General features: G+C 39.4%; 1 protein-coding gene across 5 annotated transcripts in view; it reads left to right on the top strand.

The window, feature by feature from the left end:
- The window catches only part of LOC131978709 (electrogenic aspartate/glutamate antiporter SLC25A12, mitochondrial-like), a 29,376-nt gene that overhangs the window by 10,555 nt on the left and 2,723 nt on the right, over positions 1-16,098 (top strand). For all 5 annotated transcript variants that reach the window (XM_059342423.1, XM_059342421.1, XM_059342424.1 and 2 more), the window contains exons 6-17: positions 103-249; positions 1,213-1,351; positions 2,890-2,983; positions 4,832-4,916; positions 6,179-6,260; positions 7,799-7,957; positions 8,921-8,973; positions 9,173-9,253; positions 12,734-12,874; positions 14,409-14,547; positions 15,686-15,844; positions 15,999-16,089. In XM_059342423.1, coding sequence (XP_059198406.1) covers positions 103-249; positions 1,213-1,351; positions 2,890-2,983; positions 4,832-4,916; positions 6,179-6,260; positions 7,799-7,957; positions 8,921-8,973; positions 9,173-9,253; positions 12,734-12,874; positions 14,409-14,547; positions 15,686-15,844; positions 15,999-16,089 — 1,370 coding nt within the window. The remainder of the gene's footprint in view (positions 1-102; positions 250-1,212; positions 1,352-2,889; positions 2,984-4,831; positions 4,917-6,178; positions 6,261-7,798; positions 7,958-8,920; positions 8,974-9,172; positions 9,254-12,733; positions 12,875-14,408; positions 14,548-15,685; positions 15,845-15,998; positions 16,090-16,098) is intronic.

The following is a 16,098-nucleotide window of genomic DNA, read 5'->3' as shown; positions in this document are numbered from 1 at the left end:
TCTCTGTTCCCCTGTAATGCGATGCTCCTCATCACTGGAACACATTCTTTGCCTCTTTTGTCAGCTAACAGCTTGACCTCCTCTCTTTGTGTGTTGCTGCAGGAGCTGCAGTCGGAGCATGCCCGCCAGGCGTTTGCACAAAAAGACAAGAATAAAAGTGGCACCATCACTGCCTTGGACTTCAGCGACATCATGGCCACCATAAGGCACCACATGCTGACTCCATTTGTAGAGGAGAACCTGGTTTCAGTGAGTTTAAGACACCACTTAAACATTTAAAGTGACTTTAATCTATATGTCTATAATACAGAACATTATAGGTAGTTTGAGTTCATTCTTTAGCTGTCCAACTTTACTCTTATAGCTCTCATGATATCTTTTTTTAGTGGCAGCAGGCAGCTGCTTTCAACTAAAATGCTCTAAAAAAACCAGTGGGGCATTCAGCAGCTTAAGAGCCAGATATTTCCTTCAGGAGGTGGTAGAGACCAAAACAGAGCTAAAAGAGACACAACTCCTGTTGAATGTGCAAATAAGTGTTTGATAACAAGTTTTCTGTGATGGTAAGGGATATTGTATAATCACATAGATACCAAGTATCAATATTTCCTTATATAAGTTATTCACATTGCAATTACAAATGTATCTTTTTGGAACTGAAAGAAATGAGTGACTCAGTCCATGGTGTTCAGTTTAGATGTTTAATTTAATTTAATTTAATTTAACAGTAATTTACTTTGAAATTGCACACTTTTTGTACAGGTTAAAAATACCTGCATATTAGTCCACTTATGTTTTGTATTCAGTCCAGTTTGTCAGGTTCATGCAACATTTATGATTTATGTTGGTCAGTCTGTCTGTTTGACGATTCCCATCACATAATGTGCAGATGAAAAAATATTGGTAATATATGTTATGGCAAAACCTAAATTAAACCTTACCTTGACTCAAGTCTTAAAGATATAATATGGTGAGATAATTGTAGCACAGGGCCTGTAGTGATACACGCAACTTGTCACTGCTGCCCCCAAGTGGCCAAAAAATAATATAAATTCTATACAACAAAGTAAGTCATTAGCAACAGCGTAGACATCCATGTTCGTACTTAATATTTCCAAGCACTGCAGTCATTTAGGGTGATTTAAAAGAGAATAATAAGACCAACCTGAAGCCTTCCCATAAAGAAGCAATGACAGACTTTGGGTCTTTCTCCAGGCTGCAGGAGGCAGCACCTCCCACATGGTGAGCTTCTCCTACTTCAATGCCTTCAACGCTCTCCTCAACAACATGGAGCTGGTCCGCAAGATTTACAGCACTCTCTCCGGCACTCACAGAGACACACTTGTTACCAAAGGTACACCTGAGACGCTCCCTAGATCACTGATATTGGTCATGTTTCATGAAGTGATATGAAATGTAGCTGTGCGATGATGTCTTAACTTTCTTGACAGAGTGGTGTGAGAAAACTCACAGGGAGCATTTACTGTAGCACTAAATTACTCAGGTAAATGAACCTTTTTAAACTGGCAGTCGATCATCTCCCACATGTAAACCTGTGTAACTGATAGTGTTGCTGTCAGTCACATATCCTCCTAACTGTGTTTCCCAAACAAACCATAGACTATTCTACTTCCTCCCTATGGTTTTCCTCCTAATAGAAAAGAGGCAAGTGGTATTTGCAAACAATTATTTTTATTTGTGTTACCAAACATATCAACTCGATTGCAAAGCAAACACTCACATGTCATCTGTCAGCTGCAGAAAAATATGTCATTCTGCAGTACTTAAGATCAGAGAAGCGGGCTTGTAACCAAAGGTTGCAGTCCTTGACCCTGACAGGAAGGTCTTAATGGGGGAAGTGTAAAACTAACTATTCTACCTCCTTCAACATTTACCATTAGGTTTCATTTGAGAAAGACCACCTGATTGTAATGGAGCTTCTCAGCAGGCTACAGTAAAGAACTGAATAAAAAGCACATATAAAAGCGCGACGCAGGGGGCTGCTGAGAGAATGCATGTTAGTGTTCTCTGGGCACATACAGTATTGAGTTAATGACTTTAAATATCACTCTGTAATCTCCTTAAATATCCCGTTTAGCTGCAGGTATTAAAAATAATAAAGCAAGGAAAACTCTCTGTCTATCTGCATCTGATCGACTTCACTCTTCACACTTTTCTGCTGTGGACTCAGGGATTTGTGTCACATCGGGGGGAATTTGGTGTAATGTACTTAGCTGGGGCTCTTTTTAGTTGGGAAGCAGTTGTATTACTCAGGACCAAAAGGAAGCAGGTGTCAAGTGTGAAGTTCTCATGAGCAGTTCTCCAGAAAGCTAAAGGTGCATCTCAATAAATTAGAATATGATGGAAAAGTCCATTTCCAGCAGTTCAAGTCCAACAGCCCCAACCAAGTATTGAGTCATATTAATGGACATACTTTTCAGAGGCAACATTTCCATATTAAACATACTTTTTAAAATTGGTCTTTTGTAATATTATAATTTTTTGGAGACACTGAATTTTAGGTCTTCATTAAATGTAAGCCATAATCATTATAATTAGAAGAAATTAAATAAATGAAGACATGAAATGTTTCATTTTGTGTGTAATGGATCTATATTATGTGTTATTTCCACTTTTTGAAATGAATTACTGACATAAATAAACTTTTCTATAATATTCTAATTTATTGAGACGCACCTGTATAAACCATCGGCCTGTTCCGATCAAGCACATTTTCAACACTTGACACAGCTCTAGTAACACTAAAACAAGAAACACTGTTTGCAAATACTATTTACCTGCTGTAGAAAATACCTGACGTGGCTAACCCTTTACCTTCCCTGAAGTCCTGTTTGCATAATTTAATTGTATCTTCTCTTCGTTGCTTTGTAGAGGAGTTTGTCCATTCTGCAAATAAGTTTGGTCAAATCACTCCGATGGAGATTGACATCCTGTACCAGCTCGTTGGTCTCCACTCACACTCTGGGTAAGAGTCTCAATCACTCTGTTTTTACCCTCTGCTGTCTATTGATCTGTGAAAACACTGAACATGATTAATTTACAGTAACAAAGCTTTATTTACATATGACCTGGTGCTGATGTGGGGCTCACACAGCATCTCATTTACTTATTATTTATTTAAACCAGATGTTCTCAATCTTTTTTCAGCAAAGCCCCCTTTACAAAATGTAGAATATATATATATATATATATATATATATATATAGAGAGAGAGAGAGAGAGAGAAAGAGAGAGAGAGAGAGAGAGAGAGAGAGAGAAAATAAAATAACCAACTCATCTATGTTTCTTGTAATAATTTAACATAGCCTATTTTCTTTTACACTTCTAATTTAAAGTGCATTTCAGAGCATACACATCCAGATATCAAGAATAAGGCAAAATAAAACTTTGATGAATTAATATATAATAAGAAATATACACGTTAAAATATAAAGATAATTTTAAAAAAGGCATAAAAAAGAACAATTATAGGCTTAGCCTTTGACTTGAATATGATGAGTGGAAAGGAAATAATTTGTAATGATTTATAAAAGTCTAATCATTAAATATTTGCAGGCTATAACAAACTTTACATTCATATAATCATCATTTGTATTTCATCTGGAAACTTTGCAGGCTCTGGACCCCACCTGAGAATTCCCAATTTAGACCATAAAGCATTTGAAAGTAACTTTTAAAACAGTAAATTATTTATATTTAAACAGGCATACGTAGATTTTCAATTAAACTAGCACAACAGGGCATAAGTAGGCCTTATTATATAGTTTAGAAATTACGTTTAGTATCATAAGGAAAATTTTCATAATGACATTTTAAGATCACATAAAAAGTCAGTTAATTTTTAACAGTCATCATGTTTTTTAATGAGGAAAATAGTTAACATGGTGTTTATTAAATGTTTTCCATATTATTTTTATGTGTGCATAAATGTTTGCTCTTCAGCTATGAGTTCATAGATATCAATTACTTGATTGTAATCCTTTCTTTCTGAGATATATTTCCTATATTGTATTGAGTCTTTGAGCACATGGCACTTTACAGTTTTTTCCTAAAATATAAAAATATAAAAATCAATAGTCACATGTGCCAAAAGACTAAATATACTATATAGGAATAATTACATTTTAAGCCGTTTTTAACAGTTTGACCAGTTTCAAAAACAGACCAGAGAGAACACTTCCACTGAATTAAATTTTAAAAAAATCAGTTGTGGGTGCAAATTGGTGAATATAGATCAGACCTCCAGCTTCTAGCTAGTTTGTGCGTAAAAGAAGTATATCATGCGGTTTGGTCAGAGTTTAAAAAGCAATAAACAAAGACAAAAACAAATGCTTAGAAAGTCATGCAATCGCCCTGGTAGGTTCAAATCCACGAAGACTATTCAAAACATTTATACAAAACCATGTTGTTGTTTTTTATTCCACCATGAATGGAATAAATATGTTGCAGGTCTGTTTATTGGCTGTAAAGATCAAGTTATTGCTCATTCAGTTTAACAACAGTGGCTCCACTGGCTGATTTACAAGACAAACATAAAACATGGATACAGACTTTATGATGCATCGGGCCGCTGGGGAATATTTGTGTCTCAAACGTTGAGTAACAGAACACTTTCCTTTACTCGCTGGGCCGCGGGCACTCATCCAGCTTTGTTTGTCTGTTGTTTATATAAGCTTAAATTAAAGTTGCAGTAACTTCAAGTTATATGCCAGTAAAAGGTCTGTGGAAAATCTTACATCACTGGCTGCTGCTCGCAGGGCTCTCGGCTTTTTCCTGGCCTAACTCCCTCCCTCCCCTGCTGTTGTGTGTTAAGGCGGCTGAACCACGCAGACATCGAAAGGATAGCCCCGTTGGAGGAAGGAGCCATGCCATACCACCTAGCAGATGCCCAGAGACAGGTAGCCTGATTGACTCCTCTAATACACCTCACATCCTCCTGCCTTTTATCAAAGCCTCTCCCTCTTCTCCCTCTGCTTCCTTCTCAGAAAGGAGCTAAAAAGGGAGAATGTTCAGCCGCTGAATTAGCAGAGTGCCCATGTTTTTCTTCCCTTGTGAAGTGCATTACTTTAACTCCCAGATAAAAGTACACCAATTATAGTTATAGAAGAGGAATGGATTGTTGCGTCGCACCTCTCTATGAAAGGCTCTCCCACTTTTATTCAGTATAGCTGCACATACACATGAGCTGCAATCACACATCTGAGAAGCTAATAAGAGGCTTTTATCAGTGTGGGGCTTGAGGAGTTTTAGGAGCCTTTAGAAAAGTCTGCTAATGGCAGAAGGGGAGTGGGAGTCAAGGTGGATGTGGGAGAACAAAATAGTTCCTGCCTCCACCGGATAACACGGCTCTATATCAGACTGTGGTCAGAGCTTTCAGGCCACTCATGCTCCTGGGACTCACACTCAGAGGTCTGGAATTTGATTCCTTCGGGGGGGATGCTGCAATTCTCAGGCCTGCCCTTTAGTGGAAGTAGGCTAATTGTTTAAACCCTTTGATCAAGACCTCGATCTTGTTAGCATGCAACCCTCGGTGGAAGCATCTGGGAAGAGGAAAAAGGCTGATCTGCCCTGCTCGTTTCTCATCTGAAGTCTGGGAGAAGTTACTCACGGCCTCACAACCTGCACACACGCACACACACACACACACACACACACACACACACACACATACTTTAACAGAATCTCACTCGAACTGTGTAATATTCATGTAGATGCTTATCTGTACATGGAAAAGGCTTGTGGGGCTAATCTGTTCCCCTGCACCGCAGTGAAAACAAAAGGGGCTCCGCTTTCAACATCAAACACCAATACACAGATCACATAGATAAGAGAGAAATTAGACTTTGTTGTACAAATAAAAGAAGACCTTTTTTAGCTCGTAGCCTCCCACATGTAGCCATGTGTGGAAAAGTCAGCTACAGGTTCACACAGTCATTTAGAGCTGGTCCGTCTGTGACATTTAATACAGGCTGATGATGAATTATATGACTTGTCCACATTCCATCGGACTCCTCCGTTGTTGAGTAGCATTTCTCTTTCCACAATGTATCTGGTTCAGTAAAGTTTAATAGCCAGCCGATTCATACTTAGAGTTCTGATCCCCCCCTCCTCGTCTTTCTCCAGATTCATTTGACCACTGGTGTCTTTTTCTCCTATACAGCACGCTCCCGAATCGTCTCGGCCCATCTGGCTCCAGGCTGCAGAGTCTGCCTACAGGTTTGCTCTGGGCTCAATCGCTGGAGGTGAGTGACATGTCTGCGGCGGAGCCCCCAGCCCGCCCGAGGGGTAACCTTAGCCGGCCAGACTGGCGAGCTGAGGCCCCGGGGCCGGCCATTGTGCTGCATGGGAGAGGGGTTGTGATATGAGGCTCCGGCATTGTGCTGCCGTGCCACCAGTGGCTCCAGGCTGTCGTTGGAGTCGGAGCTTTGGAATGACACAAATCTTCCGGAACCGCACTCTCTGGAATCTCCGTCTAATTACACTGGAAGGAACTGATACAAGCGACGTCTGACATAACTGCCCCTCAGTCAGGAACACACTCTGACCCTGTGTGTGTGTGTGTGTGTGTGCTCTCTATAAAACACACAAAGACTTATCAATCCTCATTCACCAGGTGCCAATTGAGGCAGGGTCAAAAAGAGATATATATCATGAGGATGATGGTGAAACTGCAGAAAATAAGCTGTTTTTTCTCACCCGGCGTCTTAGCTGACTGAGCTGTTTGCATGTTAGAGAGAGGAGTCATTATTAAAGCAGCCTTTGAAGTCAGACAAGACAAGGCAAGTCAAGCTGAGAGCAGGATTTAGTGCAACCTGCTGCAGCTTTGCCTCCAAAAACAGTTTTCAGACAGTTACCAGACTTCCTACTAACTTAACCTAATTACAGTTTGTTTAACGTTTACACACAAACACACTTCTATGTTTTTATGGCTTTAATTTTTATTGCGTTTTCAGCTCCAGACAGAACATCATGAGCATCCATACAACACTACATCAAACAATACAACAAAAAACTATTTGTGTAACGTTATATTGTGTCTGGGATCTGCTATATAAACTGACTAAACTGTTCATAGGATAGATATAAAATTCAGTGCATAACTTTCCCTTGGAATAACTACGAACTGTTTATTAGAACTTTCTCTTTCTCAGTCATTCAATAACTTCAGTTACTTGTTGGCATCACATTTCATGTAAATTATAATTTTCCCCATTTTTAAGCCATGATGTCTTTAGTAGTTGCATTTACATTATTTAAGCAAATAGGTCAAAAATTCAGCTATTACAGCTCCTGAAACGTAATAAGATTAGTGGCTTTTCTTTTTCTTATATGATATTCATTGTGAAGGTATTTAAAGATGTCACCTTGAGTTGTGTGAAGTTATAATGAGCAATATAATTATATATATTATAATAACTCATATTAATGAACTCCTTTCTGACATTTAATAGACCAAAAAAAATGATGGCGGAAAGTTGCAGCTCTAATCTTCACAGTTTTATGTATTTTAGAAAATCATACAATATAATACATTTCTATTGACATAATTTGTTAAGATGCTCAGAAATAGAGCTGCAACGATTTGTCGATTAGTCAATGAGTTGATTGACAGAATTGATTTATCTCATAAAATGCTGTCTTTAGCCTCTCGAATAAGGAGATCTCCTAATGTTCTGTGTTTTATATCATATTAAACTAAGTATCTACTACCCTACTTAGAAATGCTACCAAAAGATTGATTCTAAGATGTCAACCAGTGACCAATGTGTGTGTTCTGCAGCGACCGGTGCCACGGCTGTGTACCCCATCGACCTGGTGAAGACGCGCATGCAGAACCAACGCTCCACAGGCTCCTTTGTAGGAGAACTGATGTACAAGAACAGCTTCGACTGTGCAAAGAAAGTGCTCCGTTACGAGGGCTTCTTCGGATTCTACCGAGGTAATCCTTTGCAGGTTTTACGGTGCGTAAAGAGGAAATGTGTGCGCGGGCCAACATGTGGCTCTCTCGTGCAAAACAAACCATCTGATGGGGGATAGCAATAGGATTTGTCAGTGTGCTAATATCTGCAGCATGGTTTGCTAATTGATACCAGAAACCTTTGCCCTCCCTGTTCAGCGGTGAATACAGCAACACCCAGGGGTCGCGTTTTCATTATCTCGATACCTGGGAGAGCTCCCCGAGGAAAATGACCAGCAGAATTCATGTCGTGGCAGTGTCTGATCTGCCTCTGCCCGGGTGTGTGATAATGGTGCTGAAGGCTTGTGATATACAACACTTCTACCCTCAGGCTGCTCATATGAAGGAAGTCAAGACTGCCATCTACTGCTACCTCCACCACTGCAGCTCTTTGTTGCTCTGATCTGCCTTCCTTCCTCCTCTCTTGCACATGATAAGAGGGTGATTGACTCAGAGACAGACACGCTCGGCTGTTTTCTGGCGGCATACCAGCAGCAGTCACTCAGCAGCTCCTTCAGAAGTTTATCTGGCTTGATGAAGGACAGACGGTGAAACAGTATGGCGGTTATCGCCACCGTAGCACCCAGCCCACCCCTCCGCCCCCGCCGATCTTGTCCGTGACCACACAGCTCTCTCTGTTCCCCACCAACAGTGGGTTCAGGCCTCAACAATGCTGATCCCATACGCAGCAGCAGTGTCATATTTTTGGACTTTTGTTCACTTTCAATGGGACCTTTGTGTTGTGGTGCATCAGATGTATCAGCCACATCTGTAAATATTTATGGGTTTGTTTTACGCACACAAGAACCCTGCAGCTTACATTGTTCTAGCTGTCAGTAGATGTATTCATTCAGCAAAGATAAAAAATGTGCATTCATTTGGAGCCAGGCTTTGTCTCTCACTCTGTCAGGTATTCTAATGGTATCTATGAATAATATTTTGCAGGTCTGCTCCCGCAGCTCATCGGCGTCGCCCCGGAGAAAGCTATCAAACTCACGGCAAGTCATTCCACTGTGTAGCTCAGAGTGTTCAAAAAGTTGCTATGAATGATTCACTGTGAATGAAAAACATGCAGAAGAAACGCAGTCTTCGCAATCAAGATGTGACTGCAACCACAAGTTAACATTAATGCCCTGCTATCAAGATTGGGATTGTATCTCATCTGCCTTTTTCCTTTTCCCTCTTTTTTTTCTTCAGGTGAATGATTTTGTCAGAGACAAGTTCACCACACAAGATAATGCCATCCCGCTGCCTGCAGAGATTCTCGCTGGTGGATGTGTAAGCATTACTTTAGTGATCTTTTCTAAATTCAGTCTGTAGATGAACTCAAAACCGAGTAAAGGGACGCCTAAAAGATATCCAACATGTACAGTATAAAAGTTATTACAATTATTTTCTGTCTTCTACCATTATATTAAATTAAATCCTACATTTTTAATAGTAAATTTTAATGTATAACCAACTTAGCTTAATAAATATTTTATTTATAACTACATGGAAGCATTTTAGACACTGCATGTTGGATGTTTATAGCTTAAGCTTTTAGTTTTATAGCTATTTGTTAGCAGGAAAAACGACAGTATCCAAGTGTGGATGAAGTAACCAGATCCTTTATTTTTAATGTTGCTATATAAAATTACTCCATTACGAGTTCATGTCCTGCATTGAGAATTTGACTTATTATGAGCAAAATGTACTTATAGTATCAAAAGTAAATGTACTCATTATGTAGAAAAATCTCCTGATGCATTCATTTATGAGCAGCATTTTGAGTAACTAAAAAGTATTTATTTTCATAAACTGTGGGGAGGTTTATGACAATATTTGTTGTTGTTGATCGACATATGTTTTTTAAATTTTTTTTAATGAAACTAGAAACTAAAACTGTCGGATAAGTGTAGTGAAGTAAAAAGTACAATATTTCCTTATGTTTTGTAGTGGAGTAGAATCATAACTTACATACCAGTCAGGTGGTGAACTGAACTACTTATTTATGTTATATATTTATTTGAAAAGTTTAGTGTTTTATTCATGCTTCTCATTTATTTATTATGAGATTTAAATCCATCAGAGATCACATTTTCCCACGTTTATTTATTGAGTTTTACCCAGAATATTGACGGTTGTCACAATCAGTATGCCGTCAAAAACAGAATCATGAAAACACAAATTAATCAAACAAACCTATCTATTGCTGTGGCTTTTATGTAGTGTGTTATAACTTTGTGGTTTTATTATTTATATTTATCTATTATCATCTTTGTTATTTATTTAACTTTTTTTTTTTTACATTTTATCATTAACATTTTGCTGTTGACCTTTGGGATTTATTTTATTTTATTGACATTATTCTTTTGTTATTATTATTTATTTGTCTGCAAGGTGCTATATTAATGAGGTTTGGTAGATTTATAATAATGATTATATAAAACATTACAAAAAGAGGATGAAGCACAAAGTCTTGGCTTTATCGCCAAGAAGGACAAGGCAAATAAAACAAATAAATGGGGAAAAAAGGAAAATAAAGAAATGAATAAGTAAATAATACTACTGATAATAAAAAATAATGGCGGGTCAGTGGTGTCAGTCAGTAGCACACTTTACATGCAGGATGATGCAGAGGTCACATCTAATATTCAGTCTGAAGGAGCAGACTGTAGTGATCTGATCTTTGTTCGGTGGAGAGTTAACAGTAACAAATCATTAATTTAATTTGTGTGAAGGAATATAATTATTCAGTTTCTTATGTCAAATAATCTGTTTGGCATCCCACCTGAATACAAAACTTCCATCCCTGAATCCTCTGAGTAGGACGTGTTTTTTCTGTGATCTTTAGCAATATAATAACATGTTTTGAGTTACAACACCAGACTTAAGATGTAATTCCTTCACTTTGCCTCTCCAGCGGCTGTGGTGAAGTGAAACAGGCCTCTGAGCCTGCAGGTTGCTCACCGAGGAGCGGGGTCTGCGGGGTCGCGACCCCTGTCAGGGTGTAATTGTAGGAAGAGGCCCCGGAGGGTCCTGGATGAAGCTGGCTCTAGCTCATTGTGATTGAGTTTGACAACGCGGTCCATACCTGAGGCGTGGTCACAGTGCAGCTCCCCACACAGGACAAGCAGGATGTTTCCAATACAGAATATTAACTGCTCAGGATACTTCCTGTCTAGATTTATATTCATTTAGATGGATTGGACGCCATCCTTATCCTTGATATGATCATTTATACTGTCAAAATAATATAAACATGACAATTATATATATTTTTCTACATCATTTATATCAGCAATAGTGGAAAAAATATAAGCTGAACTGCATTATGGCTGTTTTTACATTATTTAAACACCACACGAGGGAGTGAATCACAGTTAAAGTGTAGAAAAACAGGCTTTTCCATGTGTTTTCCAGACTATTGAATTAGCAGAAAACATGCAAAATCATGATATATTAACATTATTATATAAAAAAGTATTAGACCAACCTTGTTTTCTTCACTTTATTGTCTTTAATGCCTGATACAACTAAAGGTACATTTGTTTGGACAAATATAATGATAACAACAAAAATTGCTCATAATAGTTTAATTAGAGAGCTGAAATCTAGTAATTTTCCATGGTTTTCTTGATAATGATTTTGGTTATTATCAAGAAAACCATGGAAAATGTCTAGATATCAGCTCTTAAATTAAACTCTTATGAGCTATTTTTGTTGTTATATTTGTCCAAACAGATGTACCTTTAGTTGGACCAGGCATTAAAATGAACAAGAAATTGAAGGAAAAGCACCTACCTCAGGTGCTGTGGTAAATTTGAAAACTATGCAATGAAAGGCAATAATGTCATAACACAACCAAAACCAATATAAAACACGCTGTAATCTACAATAAAAATCTCATCTTTCTTTAACATAATATTGGCTCCTACAACTGTATATCGTCTTAGAGATATTCACTTATCTATATCGGGATATAAGATTTTGGCCATATCACCAAGCATTAACTGCTCGTTGTTTCACAAAAGTTAAAAGTCTGACAGCTTGTTTAACTATCGCTCCCCTCAGAGGAGAGAACTGAAGATAAAAGAGACGTTACGAGTGCATCAATCTTCAGAGAGGCGGATATTCCCCCCTCCACTTTGAAAATGACTAAATGTGCCAGAGCTTTTTTTAGACCTTTGCTCGGATGTTTACAGATAAGACCCCTGCCCCGAATGTCACCAGCAGCCATCCTGAGGCCTGATTAGATTTGGGGAGGGTGATAAATGTTCCTGAGTCAGAGGGTGCCGTGCCTTTAGGGCATTGCTCGCCCGGACCCCGAGCCGTCCGGGTGATTCAGCGATCTCCCCTGGGAACGGGGGGTGAATTGGGGAAGTGTGCGGGGCGAGGCCAGGCTGGGCCGCTCACCCTGCCACAGGAGGTGCCTCAGGGGAGGCGAGGGGGCAGAGGGCTGGTGCCAGGGTCAGAGCTTCCCGACCATGAGCCGGGGCTTCTCCTCACCCTGCGCCTGCTCTGCTCTGACCCCAGTTGTTCCTCTATCAATGCCTGCTTTTTCCTCCTCCTGTCAAGGCCACTCTCCTTCTAAATGAATAAGACAAAGAGGGAAAAAAGTGTCTTTTGTGCTGAAGTTTACTGAGATAATTTGAAATCTCAAAATGCTTACACATCATTACGACTTCACCCAAAGTTCACCCCTCAGATGTTTAACCTCAGACCGACATGTGCATATCAAACCGCTCATCAGCTGCTTCTTTGTCCGTCCTGCAGGCCGGAGCTTCCCAGGTGATTTTCACCAATCCTCTGGAGATCGTTAAGATCCGTCTGCAGGTGGCTGGAGAGATCACCACAGGCCCCAGGGTCAAAGCCCTGAACGTTGTGAGAGACCTGGGCTTCCTTGGCCTCTACAAGGTAGGTCAGCACCTCCACAGCTCCGTGACGTCTGCGGCTTCATGTCATACAAGGGCAGTGAAAGGTACTGAAAACACAAGGGGAGTTTATTTATTGTTCACTGCAGTGTTTATAGTTACAATGGAAGAAGTTTGGTGGAAGACATTTTCACATTTCAGATTAAAACCATCAAAAATGTCCAAAAAGAGACTAAATCTACTTTTTTTTTTTCATAAGACGAGGAACAACAGTAAATCCTCATGATTGAGATGGAATTGAGTGAGAAAAAACAAACTACAATAAATAATCTGTTAAAATTGTTGCAGATTCGTTTGATTATGATTCATTCATTTATTAGTTTACCGGGGACAATAAAAAAAAAATCAACATTTAATCAATATTTCCACCTCAATATAAATAATCCAAAGTTAGCTAATGAGCTCATTTTCATCTTGCTGGCTTATTATGAATGAGTATTTTACTGCTACCAATACAATGCTGCAGCAAGCACTACAGTACAAGACAATACAATACAATACATGCATTACAAAATTAGCAGGTACGTGCAAACAGAAAACGTTACGTGTAAAAGAAAAAAGGAAAGAAAGTAGTAGGTACATTACTCACTATTGCACATTTGATGTGCTTTAAGACATCTCTTAAGTTTATGTTTAAATGTTAGGTAATTCATTTTAATTCACTGTAGACACCCTTGATGTTGAGTTACTTAACTGTGTTGTTTAGTACTTTGTATTCCAGTATCTTTAAGAATATGTTAATCAGCAAAAAAAAAAAATCACTGTAGCTCAAATACAAAAAAAGTGCAATATTTTCCCCTGATGTAGTGAGATAATAGAGCAAAGAGGGATAAAAGTAAAATACAGTCCTGTACTGCTACTTCTGCACTGCAATTGTATATTAAAATGTGACTTGATTTGGTTTTTTCCTGTAATGATGCACAGATGAAATACTACTGTATTTGAACAAACATTTGTGTGCGTACATAAACAGAACGGAGGTCAGATTGCTGATTTGAAGATCAAACGGCCCTTTTTGCTGACTGTTTGCAATTTTCCAAAACAGTGTTGAACATGCAGAAAGCGAGCTGTGGCCAACAAGCAACAGCAAATTAGTGAGGGATTATGCTTTGCTACTGCTTCTTTTCCAGATCCTTGTGGGTTTACTTACGGCTCGAGTCATGTGTTCATACTCCATATTTTAATGAGGAGCAGACAGTGTGTGGCTTGTTAAAAAAAATGGAAAAAAAGCTGACTTCCTCTTGGCAGAAGAAGCGAGCACACTGAGGTGCCTAGCTGTAGTGTGTGTGTGCGTGTGTCTGTGTGTGTGTGATGGATTTCTCTCTGGAGGCCCAGTGCTGCAGCTCTGCCTGGGGGCTCTTTGGCTCCATCATCAACACTAAAGCCCCCTGCTGCAGGTTGAATAAGACGGCTCCCAGACCACTTAATCCCCAAGACAAACCTCCTCAACCACTGCCTCTGCCGGTGACTAACTGGGGTCACCATGTATTTAAATTCATCTTCTTTTTTTCTGTTAGGGAGCCAAAGCATGCTTCCTGCGTGACATCCCCTTCTCCGCCATCTACTTTCCTGTTTATGCCCACACCAAGGCGCAACTGGCAGATGAGGACGGAAGCCTGGGAGCGCTACAGCTGCTCACTGCTGGAGCCATTGCAGGTAACAAACATCTGGAGAGCTCAGCGTCTGTGTGGACGTCCAGGATCAAGTGAGGGATGTGTCACATTTTCTGCTCCAAGGAATGCGTTCTGAACGCTTCTTTTAGATTTTTCAAAAAGAAAACAACATCTAGGTTATATATACAGCACATTTGCATAATTGCTGCAATAAATCACGCGCAGCATTACAGAAACTATCCATCTCTGAAATCTTACAAATCTTACCTGAGTTTTTCAGGATTTTTGCTCTTACAGATATATGTTGTAGAATAGATTTGTTAAAAATACATACAGAGATATGAAGTGGTGGAATGTTACTAAGTACATTTACTCAAGTACTGTACTTAAGTTCAATTTTGAGGTACTTTACTTGAGTAGTTCCACGTATGTAACGTTATACTTCTACTCCACTACATTTAAGAGACAAATATTGTACTTTTTTACTCCACTACATTTAGCGGACAGCTTAAATTACTTTTCAGGTCAAGTTTTAACATGAAAAAATACAATCAATTATAAATTCAATTACATAAGTACATTAAGTCGTTGCAATGGTGCAAAGAAGAAATTGTGGGTATTTATTTTAAATATTTGAAAAAGATTCAAACATTTTAAAGTTCCCATCACATACACGCCATCTACTGATAAATATTATAAGGTGAGATTCCTTCATCATTTTCCCTGAGCTGCTCCATATCTTTATTAGGTTAGTTATTAATAGATTGTGCTTAGTTATAATTGGCTATTCACTCTCTCGCTTGTCTAGTAAATGCATTTACAAGGGAAAGAGTTTGCAGATCATTGCCTGTATTTGAAGCCAAGGTAATCTCGTTTGTTCAACCACCCATAAAGAAATAATTCTGGCACGTACTGATTTTCCATCTTGGCTAAATCTCGCCCACCTTGTTCCTTTGGGAGTTGTAAAATGTAAGAAATGCATCTTGATTTCCTGCCGTTCATGCTTTTTTCCATCTGTTGAATCTCACAATACCCCGGCTGTATATATATACAGCACTTTTGTCATATCGCACTATACAGCGATACCCATTTCAAGCCCTGCATGATGCTGCAGCAGGGATGACACCCATCTGTGCATAGTGAAAGCGCTTCATTATGTCTGTTGTGGAACGTCTCCTAAGGTGTACCGGCGGCTTCGCTGGTGACCCCTGCTGATGTCATCAAGACCAGGCTCCAGGTGGCGGCCCGAGCAGGCCAGACGACATACAACGGAGTCATCGACTGCTTCAGGAAGATTCTGAAGGAGGAAGGCTTCAGGGCGTTTTGGAAGGGCGCGGGAGGTAAATATGCACACACACACACACACACACTCGACAGTCCTATAAGTGGTATCATGACTGGGAAATGAGGCTCGCTGTTGTGGCTCTAATTGTCTACAAGTCACCGCAAGAATATTAAATCCCACATCGTAATTTTCAAACTGTCTCCCATTAGCTCGTGTCTTCAGATCTTCACCGCAGTTTGGCGTAACCCTGGTGACCTATGAACTGTTACAGAGATGGCTCTACGTCGACTTTGGAGGACAGTAAGTACT

Source organism: Centropristis striata, chromosome 10, assembly GCF_030273125.1.
Source record: "Centropristis striata isolate RG_2023a ecotype Rhode Island chromosome 10, C.striata_1.0, whole genome shotgun sequence".
Taxonomy (NCBI): Eukaryota; Metazoa; Chordata; class Actinopteri; order Perciformes; family Serranidae; genus Centropristis; species Centropristis striata.
The sequence above is the reverse complement of the archived record's forward strand: the minus strand, read 5'-3'. Positions and strand labels throughout refer to the sequence as shown.